Source organism: Conger conger, chromosome 6, assembly GCF_963514075.1.
Source record: "Conger conger chromosome 6, fConCon1.1, whole genome shotgun sequence".
NCBI classification, from domain to species: Eukaryota; Metazoa; Chordata; class Actinopteri; order Anguilliformes; family Congridae; genus Conger; species Conger conger.
The window spans coordinates 1,588,373-1,614,593 of NC_083765.1; the positions used below are offsets into that span (position 1 = coordinate 1,588,373).

At 46.8% G+C, this 26,221-nt stretch overlaps 1 protein-coding gene across 1 annotated transcript; it reads left to right on the top strand.

Annotated features, from left to right (window-relative positions):
* The first annotated feature begins 3,594 nt into the window (after nucleotides 1-3,594).
* Nucleotides 3,595-25,121, top strand: LOC133130429 (coxsackievirus and adenovirus receptor homolog). Its single transcript, XM_061245023.1, has 6 exons — nucleotides 3,595-3,703; nucleotides 6,460-6,756; nucleotides 9,735-9,995; nucleotides 11,987-12,076; nucleotides 22,731-22,766; nucleotides 24,020-25,121. Exons 1-6 carry the CDS (start codon nucleotides 3,595-3,597, stop codon nucleotides 24,061-24,063), a joined length of 837 nt encoding a protein of 278 aa, XP_061101007.1. The 3' UTR covers nucleotides 24,064-25,121.
* The last annotated feature ends 1,100 nt before the right edge of the window (nucleotides 25,122-26,221 follow it).

Below are 26,221 nucleotides of genomic sequence, written 5' to 3' on the forward strand. Positions count from 1 at the left end.
AGTGAGGAACAGAGTCACTGAGTACGGGAGCAGAGTGAGGAACAGAGTCACTGAGTACTGGAGCAGTGTGAGGAACAGAATCACTGAGTACTGGAGCAGAGTGAGGAACAGAGTCACTGAGTACTGGAGCAGAGTGAGGAACAGAGTCACTGAGTACTAGAGCAGAGTGAGGAACAGAGTCACTGAGTACTAGAGCACAGTGAGGAACAGAGTCACTGAGTACTGGAGCAGAGTGAGGAACAGAGTCACTGAGTACTGGAGCAGAGTGAGGAACAGAGTCACTGAGTACGGGAGCAGAGTGAGGAACAGAGTCACTGAGTACTGGAGCAGAGGAAGGTGCAGGTGAGGTGTGACAGAGGGATCTGTTCTTCATTTGCACCTTTAATTACACTGGATATCAACATTCCTTAAACTTTTTCTCATGAAAGTGCTGTAAACATTGCTAGTTTTATTTTCATTTTATGAAGTAAACCTCAGTTATTTCCTTTACCATTTTCTTTCATTCATTCAGTGTCATACATTAATGTGGGGGAGTGGGTTAATGTTATTTCATATCAGTACACACTGCCATTAAACCAGGCCCCAGACCTGCATGCGCTTGCCATAAGAGACACTTTGAATAACTGACAATCTACCCTGAAGTATTTGTGTGCTTTTCAGTGTGATTTTATGAAATACTGTTGACTCAATGTGATCTTTTTTTGCTGTATCCACGAGCTTTGCAGTCATTGTGGTATGTACAAATACCCAGAATGCCTTATTTCTCTGATATTGTTTGTCTGATCCTTTTGTCCTCCTGTGACTATAAAAGGTTTTCTATGATTGATGCTAAAACAATAAAGCTTTGTGCTCAAATAATACCTGAATTCACGGTGTCATTAGCTACACACTGCTGTAAGAACACTTCTGAAGAACACGCAACTTCTGAATTTTATATTTTTGTTCTTATATTGAAAAGTTTTTTTGATGTCGAGAAATGGCATCTAGGATTGTTAGACTATGAGTCTGTGGTGAGCTCATGGTTGTAAACCATGAGAGTGACAAGAGGGCAAGCGGGAGGCTTGGGTCTGATTGCCCTGCTTTGCAAATAAGCGGCTGATAAGCATCTAAACTGTTGTTCTCGCTAGCAGAGAGTCTTTCTAACAATCTGGCATCGCCATTTTGAGGTTTTATTACTTCAGTCTTTTGTATGATATAAATATGAATGAAACAATAATTTGAGATGATAACAACTCAACTACATGGCGGCGATGTGGATGGGGTTCACTGCAGCCTGCTCAACGTGGATAGGGTTCACTGCAGCCTGCTCAACGTGGATAGGGTTCCACTTGCTGTGCTAGACTGATTACATCTGTTAGATCCATTCTGCTGTGACATCACAGCTTGCCGGCCAGCAGAGGATGGGCTCCTATAGTCAGGTTCCACTCAAGATTTCTTCTCTTGCCACTGTTTTCATGGGGTTTTTTACCTCATGTGCTCATTATTTTGGGATTTTGTTTGTTCTTCTGTGATGCGTCTTTCTAAGTGAAAGCAAAATATGTAACTTGTAGGCTACTCTACACATACTGGGTTTTTCTTTCAGGGATACTGAAGAGTCAAATGGATGACACAAGGTACTTTCTCTCTCAGTACTTTCCACGCCTGGAAGGCAGCAGTTTTGAGGACTAGTGAACTAATGGTGGCAGATTAGCAACTAATAACTTAGCTACCGATAGATTTGATCAAAATACATGAAATAAAAACCGCCTGTGAAGAGGTATGTCATCTCGCTCACGCTCACTCACGACTGCGGTCTGTCCTGGTCCCACGGTGGTGGAATGACCTCCCGGTGGATGTCAGAAGGGAAGAGTCTCTGACCTCTTTCAAGCGCAGACTGAAAACTCATCTCTTCAGGCTACACCTTTCCCTCCCTAACTCACCACCATGATTAGCCTTACAGAGTGGGAGCAATAATTATTTGATCCCTTGCTGATTTTGTAGGTTTGCCCACTTACAAAGAATGGTACTGTGTAGAATTTTAATCATAGGTACATTTTAACATTGAGAGACAATAGCAACATACATTTTATAAATTTACTATCGTATTTTTACATGAAATAAGTATTTGACCCCCTACCAATCAGCAATAATTCTGGCTCCCACAGACCAGTTAGTTTTCCATTAAGAAGCACTCCTAATCTCAACTCTGTACCCAAAACACCCGTGTCAACTCGTTACATCGTTATGTAGCTGTATAAAAGACACCTGTCCACACAATCAATCAGATTCCAACGTTTCCACCATGGCCAAGACAAAGGAGCTGTCTAAGGACGTCATCAGGGACAAAATTGTAGACCTGCACAAGGCTGGGATGGGCTACAAGAAAATAAAAAAGCAGCTTGGTGAGAAGTTAACAACTGTTGGAGCAATTAATTCCATTAAAATGGAAGAAACACAAAGTCACCGCCAATCTCCCTCGGTCTGGGGCTCCACGCAAGATCTTGCCTCGTGGGATATCAATGATCATGAGAAAGGTCAGGGATCAGCCCAGTACTACACAGGAGGAGCTTGTTAATAACCTGAAGGCAGTTGGGACCACAGTCATGAAGAGAACCATCAGTAACACACTACACCGTGAAGGATTAAAATCCTGCTGTGCGCGCAAGGTTCCTTGAAGTTTGCGAAAGAACACCTGGATGACCCAGAGGAGGCTTGGGAGAAAGTGATGTGGTCAGATGAGACCAAAATAGAGCTAGTTGGTATCAACTTGACTCGCCGTGTTTAGAGGAAGAGAAATGCTGAGTACAACCCCAAGAACACCATCCCCACTGAAGCATGGAGGTGGAAACCTTATGCTTTGGGGGTGTTTCTCAGCTAAGGGGACAGGACGACTTCACCGTATCGAGGGGAGGATGAATGGGGCCATGTACCAGGAAATTTTGGGCGACAACCTCCTTCCCTCAGTGAGAGCACTGAAAATGGGTTGTGGATGGGTCTTCCAACATGACAATGACCCAAAACATACGCCCAAGGAAACAAAGGAGTGGCTCAAAAAGAAGCATATTAAGGTCCTGGAGTGGCCTAGCCAGTCTCCAAAACTAAATCCCATCAAAAAATCTGTGGAGGGAGCTGAAGCTTCGAGTTGCCAAGCGACAGCCTCGGAACCTTAAGGATTTGGAGAGGATCTGGAACAAAGGAGTGGACTAAAATCCCTCCCAAGATCTGTGCAAACCTGGTGAAAAACTACAACAAACGTCTGACCTCTGTGCTTGCCAACAAAGGTTTCTCCACCAAGTATTAAGTCCTATTGTTCTATGTATCAAATACTTATTTCATGTGAAAATATGATATAAAATTTATATGATGTTGTTATTGTGGATTCTTTTCTGATATTCTGTCTCTCAATGTTAAAATGTACCTATGATTAAAATTCTACACAGTTCCATTCTTTGCAAGTGGGCAAACCTACAAAATCAGCTTGTACTTGTGTTTGATCTGCACTTCGTTGTACGTCGCCCTGGATAAGAGCGTCTGCTAAATGCTAAATGGGGGGGGGCAGGGGGCAGGGGCAGCGTGAGGCTCGGGTACCAACGGGTATAAAGGCGTGGCATTAAAATGGTTGCTGGACACGGAGGATGGTCACCCGAGCCGCTGTTCAGCGTCAGACCGCAGCGGAGAGAAGCCATGAAGAGCATCTTCTCAGTGTTCCTGCTTCTCACCTCAGGTAATACGAGCAACCTCTCTGTTGTATTAAACCAGCGTGTCGCGGCATATTACTGTTTCAATGAATTTGTTTTCACGATAGCTTGAAATGTGCTGGAACAAGCAAATCGAAAGTACATTATGTGGCGCATACTGAATGAGGTGATAGTGAAATGAAATTAATGCTGGCTTTAGCTACCGCTCACAGCTGGTTAAATATACAGTTTACCGTGAAATTCTGGCGTATCTGTTGCTAACTGGACCTGTACGGTCGAGGAGTAGTTGGTAAGAAACTGCAATGGTCAGGGACTGCTGCGCCTACGTCTGATGATCTAATCTTTTTCATCCTCAGAGTGATGGCAGGTTCACTCCCTGATGATGGCAAGAGTCAATGTGTGTGTGTATGTGTGTGTGTGTGTGCATGTTGGTGTGTGTTTGGGTGTGCGTGTGCGTGTGTGTGTTTACCTGTGAGACATTAAAATGAAACCAGGTTTTCATGTGGTAGAAATAACCTAGTAACAGCCTCGCAATGAAACTAATGCACTACATTGTAGGACTTTGGTCCTCACATGTAGTAACATTAAAAATAGATCACAGTACAACAAGAAAAACAGACCACAATTATGGGTGTGAACGGTTAAACCGTTCACCAGTTAGCCGAAACTGATTTGTTGATAACCGATAACCGTTATTTTTTTCTGAAGGTGAAATGGTAAACTCAGTTTAAAATAAATGCACCTTCATCACTAGGCATATTATAAACTATTCTAGACTGGCAATCGACAAGCTTCAGTAGTTTGAGCAAGCGATCTGGCCATTTCAGGGGGTTTAAAATGCAAACACCACAGGGAATTGAATGCTACAGTATTAGAGTTATCAAATAATTTCTGTTGTCGTTGGTTGACTTATTGTCATGTTTGTCATTATTGTCATTCATGTTCAGTTATTGTCTTAGTTACTTTATTGTCATGTCACGTATTATGTTCGTCTAGTCTCGCCACGTTTTTATGTTTTATTTCTTGTTACGTTTAATTTTCATGTCCTGTTACGTTTCAGGTTTAGTTGTTACGATTTAATTGTTAGTCTTATCATGTCACGTTATATAATTTATTCATGTCACAGTTCGCAAACTTATGTCACAATTTATGTTTGTTTCATGTTATTTTGTTCCGTTCATTGATTAGCATACACTTTTTTGTGTCTTTCTGCAAATCTTGCATTCCTGCTTTCTCTCTCTCCTTTTCTGTCACTCACGCTTCCATTACATTACATTAATGGCATTTGGCAGACGCTCTTATCCAGAGCAACGTACAACGAAGTGCATACCCATAATCAGGGAGCTTCCCTAACTGTTTCATTTTCCCTTGTCTACTTACTAATCTACTAACTTTGATCAGGATTGGGTAATACCAACATTCTAACCATGTGTTCATGTTTACCTTATGTTTCTCGTAAATGTAATTTACTAATTTACTAACGCTAGGGCAGGATAGGTTTATTACTAACGATTACAAATTTTCTTGTTAACTTGTCAATCCTCCACACCTGATTTCCATTCACATGCTGCTCTCAAGCTAATTGTCTGCACCTGTCTACACCTGCATAAAGCTCAGTGGTCATAGCAAGCCTTTGCGGAATTGTTACCGACCAAAGTTATTGACTTCTGTTGACCACTGCCTGCCTGTACCCCAAATCCTTGCCTGCTGTCTTAGTGCTTTTGCCCCGTGGAGCGGACTTCGGTCTTGACTCTTGTGCCGCCTTGGACTCCGAGCCTGCCTGCTGTCCATCTGCACTACTGCCCCGCTGACAGCTTTCCTGGTTACTGGACTTTTTGCATGGTGTACCAATTTCGAGACTGCCTTCTCCCTCAGTACTGTACTGTACTTTGGTTTAGGCTGGATTATACGTGTATGAACTTTGCTTCTTTTTCGACTACGCTCCTTCTTTACGGACATTCCCTCAAAGCCGTGACAGGACTCACATCTTTGTCTGAGTCCTGCATTTTGGGTCCAACCCCCCCCCACGCACCCGTCTCCCTTATGGCTTATTGTAACGTTATGTCGTTTGTTAAGGTTCACAGAAGATCCGTGTTTATTCGTTGACAGGCGAATTCAAACTACCCGCGAACCAAACGTAGCTTTCCACTATGCTGTATCTACTAATAAACCAAGCAATACGTCAGTGGACAAATGTTGTTAAACGATTGTCCAACGCCATATAAAATGCATGTTTAGCGCTTCATAAAAATATATCAAATTGTACAGAGACCTGTATTGGCAGGAAAGTCAAATCATTAGACCAGTAGCCTATGGTAAAATAGACCCGGGGTTATATTCTATCAGCCAAATATTGCGTGATCACGGAATTTTGAGTGCACAACCCCGTCTGTAACGAAGTTCACAGCAGCATATTCACAGATTACCTGCCAATCTCAGGCAGAAGCCGTAGGGAGGAGGGATGAAAACATGACGAATTATAATTTTAAGCGATGCTTTTAAAAAATGACACAAAATCGACCAGTGGACGTAAACTACAGGGATTTCTGTAACTGTGAGGTTACACTGCACACTGCACACTGTCAATGTCAATATTTAATTTGGCAATTAGGCTGACTTACCATTATCGGATTTACAATGTTGACATTTAATTATTGAGATGGCCCAAAATAAAGTTTGAAAATGTATGTATGTCTGTGTGCAGTATGCGTATATCTGTATGTATGTGTGAGTGTATTATTGTCATTGTCCCTGATGGTGTCCTCTGTCTGTGTGTCTGCAGCAGGGAGTGTCTATGGCCAGGTTAAACAGCGGCATGAACGTGTGGGACAGAGCGTGGAGTTCCCAACCGAAGTGAAGAACAGCGGGAATGTGATGTACCGCGGTAAGGTAATTGCACACGTGATCAGCGGTGCAAGAAGACCACTCTCTAACGAGTACAATAACAGACTGCAGTGGGACAACCGCACTGGATTATTCTCCCTCTCCGGGCTCAAGATGGAGGACGAAGGACTGTATAAAGTTGTGAGAAACGATGGGACTCAGTCTGTAGAGGAGAAATACCAGCTGACGGTGTACGGTAAGTATGACTGGCTATGTGTGTGTATTGTATTATTGCATTTTCTCTCATTTAAATGTTAGGTACAGAAGTATGTTAAACAGAGCTGATGTATGCATGCCAGTGTAGATTATTGGCTGTTTTCACTGTTCTTTATGTTGTAAGTAATTCCATGGAGAGTGGCTTTACAGTGATCCATGTTTGACTTTTTAAATTCTGGTACAAATGTACATGTATCAGATCTCCACCAATCAGCAGGCTCCCCTCTGAGTTGCAGCAGCTTGCAGTGTGAGCAGTGTGAGCAGTGTGAGCAGTGTGAGCAGTGTGGGCAGTGTGAGCAGTGTGAGCAGTGTGGGCAGTGTGAGCAGTGTGGCAGTGTGGGCAGTATGAGCAGTGTGTGCAGTGTGAGCAGTGTGAGCAGTGTGTGCAGTGTGAGCAGTGTGAGCAGTGTGAGCAGTGTGGGGCAGTGTGAGCAGTGTGAGCAGTGTGAGCAGTGTGTGCAGTGTGGGTAGTGTGCAGTGTGAGCAGTGTGAGCAGTGTGGGCAGTGCGCAGTGTGAGCAGTGTGAGCAGTGTGCAGTGTGAGCAGTGTGAGCAGTGCGCAGTGTGAGCAGTGTGAGCAGTGTGCAGTGTGAGCAGTGTGAGCAGTGTGGGCAGTGTGGCGGTGTGCAGTGTGTGCAGTGTGAGCAGTGTGGGCAGTGTGTGCAGTGTGAGCAGTGTGGGGCAGTGTGAGCAGTGTGAGCAGTGTGTGCAGTGTGTGCAGTGTGAGCAGTGTGTGCAGTGTGGCAGGGGTTGTGTGTGTTCAGTACAGTGCCACTCTGAGCCAGTTTCAGTGTTGCTGTGCAACGGAATTATACTGTAATGTTCCTGCGTTTTGTCTGTTAGTTTATTTGTGATTGTCATTTATAATCTTTCATATTCATATCTGGTTGTCTGTTTGTTCATCCATTTATAGTTCATTGCATTCGTCTTCCCCTGTGATGTCTGTCTGAATGTTTTCTGAGCCCGAGTCACTTCCCTGTCTGCGTGCTTCACTATTCGGATGGTTTCGGAATTTTCCGTTTTCCCACGATTCCTTCTCAGTCTCACTTTTCGTATTTCCTGCTTTTTCCTCATTTCATGTTGCAGATAGCACTAATATACCAATAACAACTAACAGATTTTCTACAGTACTGATTATATTAACACACTAACTGTCTGTCTAACTAACTAACTAACTAACTGTAACTAGTTTGGGTAATTAGAATTTAATCATGTAAACTAACATACTAACTAACATCTCTAGTTTCAATACGGCTCTGTAACTGCGCCTCTACATTTTGAAGCACACTTATTTTGATAATTTCTTTGTTCTTTCTCAGTTGATTGTGTAAGGTCATCAGTGTTTCCTGTTACAGAAGTAGTAGTTCCTCTGTAAGGTTGCTGCTGTGTTCATTAGACTCCCTGCTATACCACTGTAGCCATTATTCCCAAACAGGCCCATAATAACCACCTGTAACAGGGGCCAGGGGTATAAGCTCAGGTCACTGTGATACACTGAGTACAGCAGCCACACTACTGCCACCAAGACCCCTGATCAGAGGACAGATCTTCAACTCTGTCATCAGGAAGGTTTCACACAGGTTTACAAACAACCTTCTCGAATCCTGAAGTACATGGATATTACATTACATTACATTACATTATTGGCATTTGGCAGACGCTCTTATCCAGAGCGACGTACAACAAAGTGCATACCCATAACCAGGGATAAGTTCGCTGAAAGACCCTAGAGGGAAGTACAATTTCAACTGCTACCTGTACAACAAAGATAAGGACAAGGGCCATTTTTTTATTTATTTTTTTGAACAAACAAACAAACAGAGCAAAAGTGACCAAAGTTAACTATCCAAACACTGCTTACCTAGCCAACTAAAAATACCGATACACAAAGCAAGTCACAGAGACAACAATTAAGGTTCACAGGGAGGTAGGGAGGGATGGGGAGAGGTGCTGCTTGAAGAGGTCAGTGTCTTCAGCTTGCGCTTGAAGGTGGGGAGAGATTCTATAGTCTATAGTCTATAGTTCTATATTACAGCCATATGTACAGGTTACATGATATAATTAGGGGGCTGAATTTCAATATCTGTAATTTTCTCTTTGTAATATAAAACAAATTTGATATTACTATAGTAATGTGATCATATACTGTATTTGTTTGGTATAATATTTGTGTTCATGAGCGTTCTAATATGTTATCATCTCTCTTTCGTGCATGTTCTCTGGAAAAACCCGTGCCTAGAGGAAAACGGTGAGTTACAGAACACAGTGATGTGTTCCACCCCCTGCGGACTGGATTCATACCAGGTCTATGATTTAAAGATGACCAATAACGCCTGATTTTAACTCGTTAGCTCATATAATTTCCTCTGTTACCTCAGGATCTGTTTTATATAATTTATATACACAAAATACGTCAGAGAAATGAAAATGTTAGCAGAAACTGTTTTTGACATTTTAGATTTTCTGTTGGGTTTAACTTTCATAGTTCTGCTGTGCTGAAACTGTAGGTGGTACAGACAAACTGCAGGCTTGGTAGTAGTAATATGATTAAATGCACCATCTGTAGGAATGATGTCAGTCACAGTAATGCAGGCTGTCAATCACAGTAATGCAGGCTGTCAGTCACACTGGGCAGATCAGTTAGGCCCCATTTACACTTAAATGTCATGAGCATCCTGAATATATCTGTGTAGTTATTAGCCATATAATGCAGGTGTAAATGCATCCAAGATGCATTGGGAACAGACTGAAATCTGAGAGCCTAAACAATTTCTTAGATGATGTTTAGCTGTTCTTTTATTTTACCTGTTAAAGTTACATGTTTAGATATTAAATGGAAAATGTACTCAGTTTGTATGTTCTGGTCCTACTTTTATTCAAATTCCGACTAATAATTATTTGTTTTTCTGCATTAATAATGTTTTGAATGCTGCCTTCACTGCCTTTACTCTCTGTACAGTTCCTGTATCAAAACCCCATATTACCATCACTCATAATGAATACCCCTGCACTCTACTGTGCACTGTGGAGAGAGGGACAGACGCGACCCTGACCTGGTACAGAGAGGGAGAGGAGAACTATGGGAGCTCCCCTGTTCACAGTGCCCCACACCTGTATCTACCTCAGACTGTGGAGTGGAGCGGTACCTACACCTGTGAGGCGAAGAACTCTGTCAGTACTGAGAGATCAGAACCACTGACTGTGGGAGACCACTGCACAGGTGAGCTTACTGCACCTCACTCACACCTGTACACAACTACACACCTCCCTCACACCTGTACACACCTACACACCTCACTCACACCTGTACACACCTCACTCACACCTGTACACACCAACACACCTCACTAACACCTGTACACACCTCACTCACACCTGTACACACCTAAACACCTCACACACACCTGAACACACCTACAGACCTCACACACACCTGAACACACCTACACAACTCACTCACACCTGTACACACCTACACACCTCACTCACACCTGTACACACCTCATAGATCAGACCTGAGAGATCAGACCCACTGACTGTGGGAGACCACTGCAAAGGTGAGCTGACTGCACCTCACTCACACCTGTACACACCTACACACCTCACTCACACCTGTACACACCTCACTCACACCTGTACACACCTGCACAGCTCACTCACACCTGTACACACCTACACACCTCACTCACACCTGTACACACCTACACACCTCACTCACACCTGTACACACCTACACACCTCACTCACACCTGTACACACATACACACCTCACGCACACCTGTACACACCTACACACCTCACTCACGCCTGTACACACCTCACACACACCTCACTCACACCTGTACACAGCTCACTCACACCTGTACACACCTACACACCTCACTCACACCTGTACACACCTACACACCTCACTCACACCTGTACACACCTACACACCTCACTCACACCTCACTCACACCTGTACACACCTCACTCTCACCTCACTCACACCTGTACACACCTCACTCTCACCTGGGTGCAGTGTTGGAGCCATAATGATATGAGTTGATCTATAATTATAAATATGAATATTATTATTTTGTCTACCTATAGCAAGCCTCCCCCTTTTGGCCGGAGCCGCAACTGCATCTATTTAATCAGCGAAGTAATTTGCGGCACCTGTGTTAGTCCTAGGGAGACGGGGAGACGGAATCGTTTTTTGACCACACAAACCAAAGAAAGGACACAAAGAAAGAAACACACAAAAAAGGCCAAAGCAAAGTCTATTTTTGTTTATTGTAAAAAGTCAATTTGGAGAATATTTTTGTTCAATGTTTAAGCAGAATAAATGCATTTTTTGTTTCAACTTGAAATCGGATCTCCACGATTGTTTGATTGTGCGTCAAACCCCCGCTCCGGCTTGGACAGTGGCTATTTTTGAAGCATCAAAATACGCCACTATATGCAGTCCTGCACTCATAGGTGTGTCTGTACTCTGCAGTGCTGCACTCATAGGTGTGTCTGTACTCATATAGTTCATTAAGTATGTGTAACCGATGAACTACATGTAGCTAGTTTAAAACAGTGTCAGAATGCAGTTGCGACGTACAGTTGAGAGACGAGGCAGGAGACAGTCCTCCCCTGGATGCAGGGTTAAGGGCACAAAAACGGGTCAGTACACGAGCAGATCAGACAGAGGCCTTTCACACCAGCAAGGCTCCGTGCCGGTTCCAGTTCCCCAACCCAATTTTGAACCGGCCCGACGCGTTCAGACCCAAAATAAATAGGTTCAGAACTTGAAAATTTGGTTCTCAGTTGGAACCAAAAAATAGTTGTTTTTTCCTTGTGAACCATCATATTCATCATATTCGTGTCATATTCCACCGGCCTTGTGCATTGAGCTACACTCATGATCATCAACGGAGGGCGGTGGAACTTTGGTTCTTCATAAACTGGTATGGACGCGGGCTGGTTCGCCAGAAAGCACCAAGGTTCTGAGACTCTAGAACAGAACCAGAACCGCATCTGTCTGAAAGCGTATACAGAGAAACCACTGGAGAGAATGGCAGGCCCACGTTACCATCTGACAACAAACTAACAAAACAGACAGATTTAAATTGACCGATAATCATTTTTGTTTTGAATTTAAAGTTAGAAGGGGACCCCCTAAGTAACACAATTTGTATTAAAATATATTTGTTTTGTGAATATTCTGTTTTTCTCTCTCCTCAGGGATCAACACGTGGGGAATTGTTGCCAGTGTTCTTGCTGCGGTTCTCCTCATCGCTCTCATTGCAGTTGTCATTTATTTCCAGTGCTGTGGTGAGTATCAGCCACACCGCTTTGAGCTCTGTCAGCATTAAACACAGGGTTCCTGAATGCTTTAGAAACAGGAAGGAGCTGTGTCTCAGTGAAGCTGGCCAACAGGATCAGAGTTAACTGAGTGCCGGTGGCCAATAGGATCAGAGTTAACTGAGTGCCGGTGGCCAATAGGGTGAGATTTTCTCCTTGTTTCTGTGAAGCAGCTTGACTCACTCAAGGTGGGGTTCTAGCTGTAGATACTTTAGTGTGACTGACTGGAGGACTGAACCCCCACACTACAGCACAGGGGCCACACAGTCCTACATGAACCCCCACACTACAGCACAGGGGCCACACAGTCCTACATGAACCCCCACACTACAGCACAGGGGCCACACAGTCCTACATGAACCCCCACACTACAGCACAGGGGCCACACAGTCCTACATGAACCCCCCCACACAGCACAGGGGCCACACAGTCCTACATGAACCCCCACACTACAGCACAGGGGCCACACAGTCCTACACGTAAATATACTGTACAATTTTGTAGGGAAAAGAAAGACCATGTAAGTGATAAGTGTCTTTTAGTTTCTACATTATGACTAAAAATTCAGAACTGAAAAAAGTCGCTATGACTAAAAAGTCCTGACTGAACAGAACAGCAGAAAAACATACACACTGCATATAAAAATACACCCTCTAAAAGTACACGCTGAAAAAATATGCACTGCAAAAATATATGCTGCAACCAAATGCATTCATGTTTCTGATATGATTGTGCACTTTCTGTTCTGTCAGTATAACACAATTCTTCTGGATATAAACAGGGGAGGACTGCAACATATTAGCATAGGTGGGTGAGCTGTTCTAGGGGAGTTAAGGACACCAGTTGTTTCTTATTCTGTGGTTCCATGCTTCAGATAGAACGTGTGACACGCCCCTCACAGACGCCCAACAAACACAATCACTGGCTGCAGATACTTGCTCTGAGTGTGGCATTCAGCTACATGACACTGCCTGCAGAAACCAGACCCAGATACTCCTGGAGCAACAAACCTCATAAACATGATTATTTTATGCCCTCCATGAGCCAATACAGAGATGCTGCAACTACTGACCATAAGAAAAAAATTACATCATTTATTTTGCTTGTATTCATGACTAATTGCTGTTGGAAAACCTGGAATAACTTGATGATGAATGTAATCCCTGAACAGCACAGCTAACATGCTAACGTGTGGGACAGCAGTGATTGGGTTACTGATGTGTATTAAAACAGTGCTGCTCCATGTGCTTTCAGAATAAACTCTGCTGTCTTTCTGATTACAGAGCAGAAACAGGGAAAGACCACACAAAACACACAAAATCAAAGGAACAGAATGCCACTAGGGGAAGGACTCGGGAATAAAGGGGCTAGAACAGGGCTTGGGACTCAGGAAAACACAGGAAAAGACGAACTAGCAAGGTGCAATTGAAAAGGACAGGTATAAATACACGGAAATGAGACAAACTAGGCGGGGCATGGGAGTGAGGGCGGTCTAACAAATAAACATCAGGTGAGACACATGAAAGGGTAATAATACAATAACGAGGGGGAAACGCGGACTGGATTCACAAAGACACACGTAATACAAATGGCTCTGGACTAGGGAGTAGACAATTGCATAGAATCAGGAGATGTAGAGATAACGAGAGACAGACAAATACTTCACTGAAACTTCCGGGTACAGCGGTACCCATTGTTCTATGAGTTATTAGCGAGTTTTAAACTCTATGGGAATTGGATTTTATCCAATCTCGAGACTGAAAAACTATCTACGCAACGCCATCTTGATGGCCAATCAGGGCAAAGATGCGCTTTAGTGACCAAATTTACATACGGTGGCTATATAAGCGACATCACAGGCCGTCATTCTTTCTTCGAGACAAATTTTCAGCGAAGGAAAGAGACAGGGCCTGTGAAGCTTAAAGAGACAGGGCCTGTGAAGCTTAAAGCTTGCTAATAACTCATAAAACAATGGGTACCGCTGTACCCATTCCTTATTAGCTTCACTTTAAGCTCTATGGGAGCCCTATAGCCCACGCCCTGTCGTCAACATCAGCCTCTTGATGCAGAACAACAGGCGATGGCAGTGATAGCCAATCAAGAGGGGGCTCCCCTCAATAGCCAGCCCTTTTTCCTGTATGAAAAAAGGGGGGACTGTATAAACCGAGGAGCCACAACCATCCCCAGCGCTCGTTCATGTAAACCAGCTACCGAATACCCAAGCCGGGAGATAGTCAATATAAACATGCACGCCTCTAGCCACCGCATAGAGGCGTTGCACATAATGTGTTTGAGCAGCTGCTACGTCCGATTGGACGCCAGGCTCAGGACTGCATATGCAACCGACGGTGTCGATGCATCTCGCAGATAAAAACATACAAAGGCGCATAACTCCATGACGCCGCTGTACAAATGTCCTGCACACTGACCCCTTTAAAAAGTGCCCGAGAAGCTGCCAAGCCTCGAGTAGAGTGGGTGCGAACCCCCGACAGAGGGGGCAAGCCCATAAACTCGTGCGCCCAGTCACCGCCGCACTCCCCCCTCTCGAATCCTTCTCCAAACTCCCCGCTGACTCTGCATCTGCCACCCTCCTTTCATCTCTCTCCTCCGCCTTTGACTCTTTCTGTCCCCCTGTCTCAAAGCCACCTCGCACATCCCCTCCCAGTCCTTGGATATCTGACACCCTCCGTACCTCCAGGGCCAGCCTCCGCGCAGTGGAGAGGAAGTGGGGGAAATCCAGAGACGCTTCAGACCTCATGACTTACCAGTCTCTCCTGGCGGCATTCTCTTCCGATGTCACTGCCGCCAAAGCAAAATACTATCAAACACAAATTCAAAACTCCGCTTCTAACCCCCGGAAACTTTTCTCCATTTTCTCCTCTCTCCTCAACGCACCGCCTCCTCCTCCTCAGTCCTCCTTCGCTGCTGATGACTTTGCTGATTTCTTCGATGAGAAGGTCACAGTCATCCGCAGATCCTTTACAACCACCGCCCCCCTCACTGTGCCCTTCCCCCCCTCTAGGCCCATCCCTTCCTTTTCCACTTTCTCCCCCCTTACAGACTCTGATGTTTCTCAAATCCTGCTCTGCCACCGCCCTACAACCTGTGCCCTTGACCCTATCCCCTCTTCTCTTCTCCAAACTATCACACCTGACATTCTCCCATTTGTCACCTCCCTTGTCAACTCCTCCCTGTCTTCCGGCTGTTTTCCGGCATCCTCCAAGAGGGCCCACATCACTCCGCTGCTAAAAAAGCCTACCCTGGATCCCTCCATCATCCAGAACTACCGCCCGGTATCTCTTCTTCCTTTCCTTTCTAAAACTATAGAACGAGCCGCTTCTACTCAACTTTCTTCCTTCTTTTCTAACAACAACCTGCTAGACCCCCATCAGTTTGGCTTCAGATCGGGCCACTCGACAGAGACTGCGCTCCTCTCCGTCAGTGAGTCACTCCATGCCGCACGAGCAGCCTCCCTCTCCTCTGTCCTCATTCTTCTAGATCTCTCTGCTGCCTTCGACACTGTGGATCACTCCATCCTCCTGTCTGCCCTGTCAGCAACGGGCATCTGTGGCACAGCCCTGGACTGGATTGAGTCCTACCTCTCTGGTCGCTCCTTCCAGGTTGCCTGGGCTGGTTCGGTATCGACACCTCGGCCCCTCGCCACAGGAGTTCCCCAGGGCTCAGTCCTTGGCCCACTTCTTTTTTCTCTTTACACTCGCTCCCTTGGCCCTGTGATCACTGCACATGGGCTATCCTACCACTGCTACGCGGACGATACCCAACTGTTCGTCTCGTTCCCGCCGTCTGATACGCAGGTTTCAGCCCGTATCTCTGCTTGCCTGAGGGACATCCAGAGCTGGATGGACAACCACCATCTAAAGCTCAACCCAGGTAAAACTGAAATCATATTCATCCCTGCTAATACCTCTCCCCATCTGGATCTCTCCATTTCCCTCGGGGATACCACACTCACGCCGTCACCCAGTGCAAGGAACCTTGGCGTGGTGATGGACAGCAGACTGTCCCTTTCCGAGAACATTGCGGCGGTGACCCGGTCTTGCAGGTTCTTCCTATACAACATACGGAGAATCCGCTCCTTTCTCACCCCCTACTCGACCCAGCTCCTGGTCCAAGCGATGGTTCTGTCCCGCCTGGACTACTGCAATTCCCTCTTGGCTGGCCTCCCAGCGTCCGCCATCAGACCCCTCCAACTCATCCAGAATGAAGCAGCTCGTCTGGTCTTCAACCTTCCCAAATACTCACACGTCACCCCCCTGCTTACTTCCCTCCACTGGCTGCCTGTCATGGCTCGCATCAAATTCAAAACATTGGTGCTAGCCTTCCAAGCAGTTAAAGGGTCTTCCCCAGCTTATCTGCAAAAAATCATCAGACCCTACACCCCTGCCAGACCTCTTCGTTCAGCCTCCACAGGCCGCTTGGCACCTCCCCCTCTCAGAACCTCCACCTCACTCTCACGACTACTGTCTGTTCTGGCTCCACGGTGGTGGAACGAACTCCCCGTTGAGGTCAGAACTATAGAATCTCTCCCCACCTTCAAGCGCAAGCTGAAGACACACCTCTTCAAGCAGCACCTCTCCCCATCCCTCCCTACCTCCCTGTGAACCTTAATTGTTGTCTCTGTGACTTGCCTTGTGTATTTTTAGTTGGCTAGGTAAGCAGTGTTTGGATAGTTAACTTTGGTCACTTTTCTCTGTTTGTTTGTTTGTTTGTTCAAAAAAAAAAAAAATGGCCCTTGTCCTTATCTTTGTTGTACAGGTAGCAGTTGAAATTGTACTTCCTTCTAGGGTCTTTCAGCGAACTTATCCCTGGTTATGGGTATGCACTCTGGATAAGAGCGTCTGCCAAATGCCAATAATGTAATGTAATGTAATGATTGCGTCAGTAAGCCAATGGGAAAATCTCTGTGCAGTTACAGGTTTTCCTCTAGCAGCAGCGCCATAACAGACAAACAGCTGATCTGATTGTTGAATAGGCTGCAAACATCGTACGTATATCGACAGAGCACGCACTGGGCAAAGTGTATGAAGCATAGCATCCTCCTCATCCTCATGAGGAGGGGGCTTAAAAGCCACCAGGTCCAATACCCGTTAGCGGAAGGACGTGGTGATAACCTTCGGGGTAAACGCAGGGTTCGGTCTCAGCACAACTCTGTCAAATCCTGAAAAGGAGAGACAGTCTGGGTGCACAGACAAGGCGCATAAATCGCTTACTCGCTTAGCAGAAACTAGCAGCGCCACCTTAAGGGACAAAGCTCTCCATTCAACGCTCTCCAGCGGTTCGAAAGGAGGGCTACACAAGGCTTTTAGTACCACCGTTAAGTCCCACTGCGGAACACGGGGTGGGGCCACAGGTTTCAGATGCCGGACGCCCTGGATAAAACGCTTTACCAGGGGGTGGGCAGCCACCGTAGAGCCACCATAGCCAGTATGGCATGCAGAAATTGTGAAGACATACCCCTTTAACGTGGACAAAGATAACCCCTTATCAAGTAGGCTCTGCACAAAGTTGAGCACTACAGATACAGGGCACACTAGGCGGTCCTGAGAGTGTTCGAGTCTCGAAGGCCTCCAATCTGCCTTTATAAGCCATTGTGGTTGAGAGCGCGAGCATGCTGCATAGTATTTACAGCTGCCTCGCTCAATCCCATGTTCATGAGCCTGCTCCTAACGGGCCAAGCCGTGAGGCGCAGCCTGCTTGGGTGGGGATGAAAAATGGTCCCCGCCCCCTGTGACAGGAGGTCCCAGCGCTGGAGAAGTCGCCACGGGACGCCGGTCAGCAGCAGGGCTATATCGGCGATCCACTGTTTGTGCGGGCAATCTCGCACGATCAAAATCAGGGGTTTCTTCTCCTCTCTCGCTTTGGCTAGTACCTGCGGTACCAGACCAAAGGGAGGGAAGGCATAGAGGAGGCCCTTGGGCCAGCGATGGGCTAGGGCGTCCACTCCCAGTGGGGGCGAGCCGGTTGCTGTCATCGCAAACCATAATGGGCGAATAAATCCACCCTCGCTTTTCCAAAGCGTGACCACACCTCCGCTACCACGAGTGGGTGAAGACACCACTCTAGGGGGGAGGGACCGCCCCGAGACAAGAGATCTGCGCTACAGTTCAGCTGCCCCGGGACGTATGCCCAAGTCCAGATCCTCACCGGCAGCCGGTGTAGAAGTGGACATTTGGTGCCACCCTGTCGGTTTAGGTAAGCGACTGTCGCGTTGTTGTCGCTTCTGATTAGAACGTGTCTGCCCCGAAGAAGGGGTTTGAAACGTTGTAATGCCAGCCATACTGCTGTGATCTCCAGCACATTGATATGAGGCAGAGGAGGGTTCCACAACCCGCTCGCCATCATTCCATTGCAGACCGCCCCCCACCCCTTGGTGGAGGCGTCTGTGTATACAGGGACATGAGTGGAGATAGCGCCCATTGGCACACCGACACTCAGCATTCGCCCATTTCGCCAGTGCGATAGTGCTCTCACAACGGACTGCGGAATGCGAAACAGTTTTGTGCGGTCTCTCATTGGGTGGAAATGCTTTCGCTTGAGCCAGAATTGCACCGGTCTCATGCGTAGCAATCCCAACGGAACTACGGCGATTGCTACCGCCATTAAACCCAACAGGCGCATAATCGTGATTCCACTGATGCAGCGACCTGGGAGAAATCGGCAAGCGTAGTCTCTCAGGGAAGCAATTCTCTCCTGAGAGAGGCGCGCCGTCATTGACGATGAGTTCAGCCGGAGCCCTAGGTATCAGCATCTCGGTGTGTTTTGCAGCCAACTCCCTGGAAGGGGCTAACACAAGCCAGTCGTCCAGACACATATGCCCTGTTGTCGCAACGGGGCGATAGCAGCCCGCGCCACCATTTCGAAGGTGCGGGGTGCTAGGGACAGACCGAATGGGAGTTTGGTAAATTTGTACGCTCTTCCCAGAAAAGTGAAACGAAGGTACTGCCAATGTTGCGCTGTACAATGTTCACATGGAAGTAAGCGTCTTTTAAATCTACGAGCGTGAACCAGTCCCCTTGGCTGATTGAGCTCATTACACGCTTGTGCGTTAGCATCTGAAAACGTCGTTTCACCAAATGACAGTTGGTTTAGTGCTCTCAGGTCCAATATTGGTCTCACACCGCCGTCTTTCTTTGGGACGAGGAAATAAAGAGAATAAAACCCTTGCATTTCGTCATGTTTGCGGACAAGACGGAAAGTACGCTGCATATTTGTTTCCCTTACTCCTACAAAAGGAGGAGGGGGGACAGCGAACTGTAACGCGTAGCCCGCTCTGATTACAGTACTGAGCCATGGCGTCAGCTTGCACTTCCGAGTCCAAGCACAAAGGTTGAACATGGACCTGGTTGAAAGCAGTGCAGACTGTACCGCGGGCTTCTGAATTTGCAGAAGCTCGGCTCTTAAGTGGGGACGGGGCCGAATTCGAATGGTGCTTATCTGGGATAGGCCGACGTGGAGTCCTGGCTGGACTCCGATACTGCCTGAATGACGGGGGAAAACGGCCCCTTTTGACTGGGAAATCACCAACGCTGATGCCAGCTTTGTGGCAGAGGGCAAGGGTAATGTTTGTGTAACAAGAGGGGGAGTGTGCTTTGTGACTGTAAGGGCGAAACTTGCTCCCGAGTAGGCGCTAGTAAAGTCTGTGATACAGGAGGGATGTCCGGTCCACTCGACCGGACTGCCTCTATGACACTCTCCCGTCGAAATTCAGGAACACTTCGATTGAGGCGGGTGAGCCCTGGGTGCAGCAGGGTTGAACGGCTTCGTCCAAGCCTTGCCGCTAGCAATAGTGGTAGCGTCTCTACGGCCACCGGGCTGCTCCTCAGTTGAGCGCTGGGATGACGACACAGGAGTGCGGCGAGTCTTAGACCATGAACGGCGATCCTGGCGTCTTGCTTCTGAGGCAAGAGGCAGGTGCTTCTGCAGAGTGGGTCTCTCCTCATCCAGTCGTTTAAACCTCGCTATCGCTTCGATCACCGCTGGACCGAAGAGACCGTCGAGAGAGACTGGGGCATCAAGGAGGGGGACCTTCTCCGCTTCGGGGAGTGCCAAGTTGGCCAGCCATAAGTGCCTAAGAGATGCTACACTCCAGCCCATAATCCATCCAAAATCCTGTGCCAACACCTGGGTGAGGTGCAGGATTGCACCCGCGTTCTTCCTCAGCTCCGCAGAAACATCATCTGCGAGGGAGGGAGTGAGGGACTCGATCAAGTTTGTCTGTGCTATCGCTAAGATAGCAACATTGTTCGTTGCATCAGCGCCTTGGGAACTGCAGATAAACAAACGTTCAGACTGCAGGAGGAGGGGGTCAGGGGAGCTGCAGGAGGAGGGGGTCAGGGGGGCTGCAGGAGGAGGGGGTCAGGGGAGCTGCAGGAGGAGGGGGTCAGGGGAGCTGCAGGAGGAGGGGGCCAGGGGAGCTGCAGGAGGAGGGGGCCAGGGGAGCTGCAGGAGGAGGGGGTCAGGGGGGCTGCAGGAGGGGGTCAGGGGAGCTGCAGGAGGAGGGGGTCAGGGGAGCTGCAGGAGGAGGGGGTCAGGGGAGCTGCAGGAGGAGGGGGCCAGGGGAGCTGCAGGAGGAGGGGGCCAGGGGAGCTGCAGGAGGAGGGGGTCAGGGGAGCTGCAGGAGGAGGGGGTCAGGGGAGCTGCAGGAGGAGGGGGTCAGGGGAGCTGCAGGAGGAGGGGGTCAGGGGGGCTGCAGGAGGAGGGGGTCAGGGGGGCTGCAGGAGGAGGGGGTCAGGGGAGCTGCAGGAGGAGGGGGTCAGGGGAGCTGCAGGAGGAGGGGGTCAGGGGAGCTGCAGGAGGAGGGGGTCAGGGGAGCTGCAGGAGGAGGGGGTCAGGGGGGCTGCAGGAGGAGGGGGTCAGGGGAGCTGCAGGAGGAGGGGGTCAGGGGAGCTGCAGGAGGAGGGGGTCAGGGGAGCTGCAGGAGGAGGGGGTCAGGGGGGCTGCAGGAGGGGGTCAGGGGAGCTGCAGGAGGAGGGGGTCAGGGGGGCTGCAGGAGGGGGTCAGGGGAGGTGCAGGAGGGGGTCAGGGGAGGTGCAGGAGGGGGTCAGGGGAGGTGCAGGAGGAGGGGGTCAGGGGAGCTCCGCTCTGGTCGCCGCCGCTTTCATCACGAGCGGAAAGTCTTTCAACAGGGAGGGGTGGTGCTCCAACTCACCCGTCGCTGTTGGGATAGCGACAGAGCCAGAAGGCTCCAAATTGTCTTCTGGACGGATCTCCTGATCGCTAGAGTGGAGAAGGAGGTTGTCGTCCTCGTCCCCAGAGCTGTTAGCGAGGGTTAGGAGTGCCTCTTCCAGATGGGCCGTGTCAGACGGAACCTTGCCTTCGGGGGGAAAAGGCGAAAGGCTCCAGGAAGTCAGCCCTGGCGTCTTCGTGGTGCATGTGTAACAGGTGAGAAATTGCCTGAGTCCGAGGTGGGATTTGAACCCCGGCCTCTCACTTGTCCAAATATTTGTTGAACGAACGCGTTACCAGTCAGCTAAAGACGAACTCGCCTCTAGCCAAGGGCAACAACGTTCCTTTTTTGAATTTGAGGGTTACGTCATCGGGGAGTGTTGTCGCGATAACCTGCTACCAGCCTTCGCTTTCACTGCACTTCACCATGCTTACTAGCGAACTAGCTGAGCTAACCACGCTACACATGCTTACCGGCGCAGAAACTCCTGCGCCCCGAGTGCAGCGCAGGCGGTGCAGGTCACCTTAGATAAGGCCGCGAGAGCATGGGTCTCGCCGAGACACATAACTCAAGAAGTGTGAGGGTCCGTACCCTCCACGGCCGCGTCGCACCCTTGGCACTGCTTCACGGCTAAATCTTCGAGCTCGACGTCGTCCAGCGAGGGCCTTCGAGTCGAGACAAAAAGCTCCTTCCTCACAGCGGCGCGTTTCTGCTCGCAGACGAAGAACTTCGGCGTGGTAGAAACGTAAGTCTCCAGCTAGGTTGCTAAATTTGAGAAGACGGCCTGCAATGTCGCTTATAGAGCCACCGTATGCAAATTTGGTCGCTAAAGCGCATCTTTGCCCTGATTGGCCATCAAGATGCCGTTGCGTAGATCGTTTTTCCGTCTCGAGATTGGATAAAATCCAATTCCCATAGAGCTTAAAGTGAAGCTAATAAGGAAATAGAACTAAGTAAGTAATCAGTGATAGAATAGGGAGGCGGAGTTACAGAACAGAATTGAAACTGGAGATGCGTTAGTTACGTAATTAAATTACAAATACCCAAAACTAGTGAATGTTAGTTTGTTAGTTTGACAAAAATATTAGTGTGTTAGTATAATTAGTACTATACAAATTCTATGTTAGTTGGGATTAGTATATTAGTGTTATCTCAAACATGAAATGGAGAGAAAGCAGGAAGTAAGAACAGAAGGAATCGTGTCCGAAACCACCCGAATAGTGGAGCACGCAGACAGGGGAGTGACTTGGGATCAGAAACATTCAGACTCAGACATCTCAGGGGAAGACGAGTGCAAAGACTAATGAATGTAAACAGAACACCAGACATGAATATGAAAAATAATAAATTACAAGAACAACGATAATAACTAACAGTATTAAAACAGTGCTGCACCATGTGCATTCAGAATAAACTCTGCTGTCTTTCTGATTACAGAGCAGAAACAGGGACAGACTGTGCCAGACACTGAAGGTAAGAATTCTCTCTCTGTGTGATTCCATTCAGCCTCATCCACCTGGCTTTGAGGATGTGTGTGTAGGTGTGTGTTTCTGTATGTACACGTGTGTGTGTGTGTGTAGGTGTGTGTGTCTGTATGTACACGTGTGTGTGTGTGTTTCTGTATGTACACGTGTGTGTGTGTTTCTGTATGTACACGTGTGTGTGTGTTTCTGTATGTACACGTGTGTGTATGTGTGTGTGTTTCTGTATGTACGTGTGTGTGTGTGTGTTTCTGTATGTACACACGTGTGTATGTGTGTGTGTTTCTGTATGTACACATGTGTGTGTGTGTTTCTGTATGTATATGTGTGTGTATGTGTGTGTGTTTCTGTATGTTCGTGTGTGTGTGTTTCTGTATGTACACACGTGTGTATGTGTGTGTGTTTCTGTATGTACACGTGTGTGTATGTGTGTTTGTTTCTGTATGTACACGTGTGTGTAGGTGTGTGTTTCTGTGTGTTTTGATAATGAAACAATTTCTCAATTGTTTCATTATCAAAGTAAAGCCACCACTTAATTTGAAATAAAGATATCATCATCATCATCATCATCATCATCATCATCACACAGAATCCAGGAACAAAATCAAAGGAACAGAATGCATTCATAGTTCTGATATGATTGTGCACTTTCTGTTCTGTCAGTATAACACAATTCCTCTGGATATAAACAGGGGAGGACTGCAACATATTAGTATAGGTGGGTGAGCTGTACTAGGGGAGTTAAGGACACCAGTTGTTTCTTATTGTGTGGTTCCAGGCTTCAGATAGAACGTGTGACACGCCCCTCACAGACGCCCAACAAACACAATCACTGGCTGCAGATACTTACTCTGAGTGTGGCATTCAGCTACATGTCACTGCCTGCAGAAACCAAACCCAGATACTCCTGGAGAAACAAACCCCATAAACGTGATTATTGTATGGCCTCAATGACCCAATATAGAGATGCTGCAACTACTGACCAAAAGAAAATAAATAACATAATTTATTTTGCTTGTATTCATGACTAATTGCTGTTGGGAAACCTGGAATAATTTGAATACTCCCTGAACAGCACAGCTAACATGCTAACGTGTGGGAGAGCAGTGATTGGGTTACTGATGTGTATTAAAACAGTGCTCAATCATGTGCTTTCAGAATGAACACTGCTGTCTTTCTGATTATAGCACCAACCCAAGACAGTAAGACTTCTCTCTCTCTCTCTCTGATTCCATTCGGTTTCAGAAGTGCAAGAAGAACCCTGGTGGACGTTTTGGAGCTGGTTCTGATGGTGGTGGTTTTAAACCAGGCCCCTGAACTCCATGCACTTGCCCTAAGAGGCACTTTGAATAATTGACAATCTACCTTGAATGTCTGTGTACAGAAGATGAAAGCATGGCTTTAAAGCACGGCTTTCCGTCCTCAGCTTCTTGCTGACTGGCACAGGACAGTGAAAATACATTGCTCCTTGATAATCCCAGACAGTAACGTCTCTCCTATAACTTTGCCTCCAGTTTTATGTCAAACCATTTTAGTTTTTCCTGTTCCCCTGTTCCACATTGTTCACTGTTTTTACTCCAGTGCTATGTGGCACATGTAGTTTATATCGTCGATTTAAACAAACATAGATTCATTACCAATGTTTAGTTTGGATGAAATGAAGGAAGCCTGCACACTGATATGCGCCTTACACACCTTTATTGTAGACAATGTTTCGATCCCAGTGGATCTTCATCAGTTTGGGCACATCGCTTTATGTTTCTCCACCAGGACAATCAGCTTTCCTTGTTCATCGTTGAACAGAATAAACAACGGACAGTAACGGCGAGTTCAAATTCAAGTTTATTATAAGAAAACATCATGGCATAGATGTTAAGTACTAAATAAGTTTTCATATATATTTTCATGTTCACAAAGACAAGTTACAAAGTTTCTGTCGCACACACAGTCATATAATGATTTTTAAAAATCAGATCATGGGTAAGCTTCATGAAAAAAGATTATGGTTTTTTCGAAGGTATTTTAGGGGCGGCAGTATATGCTAATTACACATTTTGTGCACACGCCTTTTATTTACGATTGATTGGTATTTATTAACATACACACACGGATACAAAAGCTGTGTCTACACCTGTTTCATGAATCCGGTGCAAATGTTTTATTCGTTTCAGATCACACATGCATTTGCACAAGGATTTCCAAAAATATTGATAAATGAGGCCAGTTGTGGTATGTATAAATACCCCTAATCTCTCTGACATTTTTTGACTGATCCTTTTGTCCTCATGTGACTATAAAAAGTTTTCTATGGTTGATGCTAAAACAATAAAGCTCTGTGCTCAAATAATACCTGAATTCACAGTGTCATTAACTACACACTTCTGTAAGAGCACTGTGTCATTAGCTACACACTGCTGTAAGAACACTGTGTCATTAGCTACACACTGCTGTAGGAACACTGTGTCATTAGCTACACACTGCTGTAATAACACCATGTCATTAGCTACACACTGCTGTAAGAACACTGTGTCATTAGCTACACACTGCTGTAAGAACACTGTGTCATTAACTACACACTGCTGTAGGAACACTGTGTCATTAGCTACACACTGCTATAGGAACACTGTGTCATTAGCTACACACTGCTGTAGGAACACTGTGTCATTAGCTACACACTGCTGTAAGAACACTGTGTCATTAGTCACACACTGCTGTAAGAACACTGTGTCATTAACTACACACTGCTGTAAGAACACTGTGTCATTAACTAGACACTGCTGTAGGAACACTGTGTCATTAGCTACACACTGCTGTAGGAACACTGTGTCATTAGCTACACACTGCTGTAAGAACACTGTGTCATTAGCTACACACTGCTGTAGGAACACTGTGTCATTAGCTACACACTGCTGTAATAACACTGTGTCATTAGCTACACACTGCTGTAGGAACACTGTCATTAGCTACACACTGCTGTAAGAACACTGTGTCATTAGCTACACACTGCTGTAGGAACACTGTGTCATTAGCTACACACTGCTGTAAGAACACTGTGTCATTAGCTACACACTGCTGTAGGAACACTGTGTCATTAGCTACACACTGCTGTAAGAACACTGTGTCATTAGCTACACACTGCTGTAGGAACACTGTGTCATTAGCTACACACTGCTGTAAGAACACTGTGTCATTAGCTACACACTGCTGTAAGAACACTGTGTCATTAGCTACACACTGCTGTAGGAACACTGTGTCATTAGCTACACACTGCTGTAGGAACACTGTGTCATTAGCTACACACTGCTGTAGGAACACTGTGTCATTCGCTACACATTTGCCCAGCTGTGCATGAAGGATTCTTGGACCCAGTGACTGCGCAGTTCAGCTGCTGGACTGCAGAGTGAAAGCGCTGTTAAAAATATCCACTCAATGAGGCAAAGTGCCAGA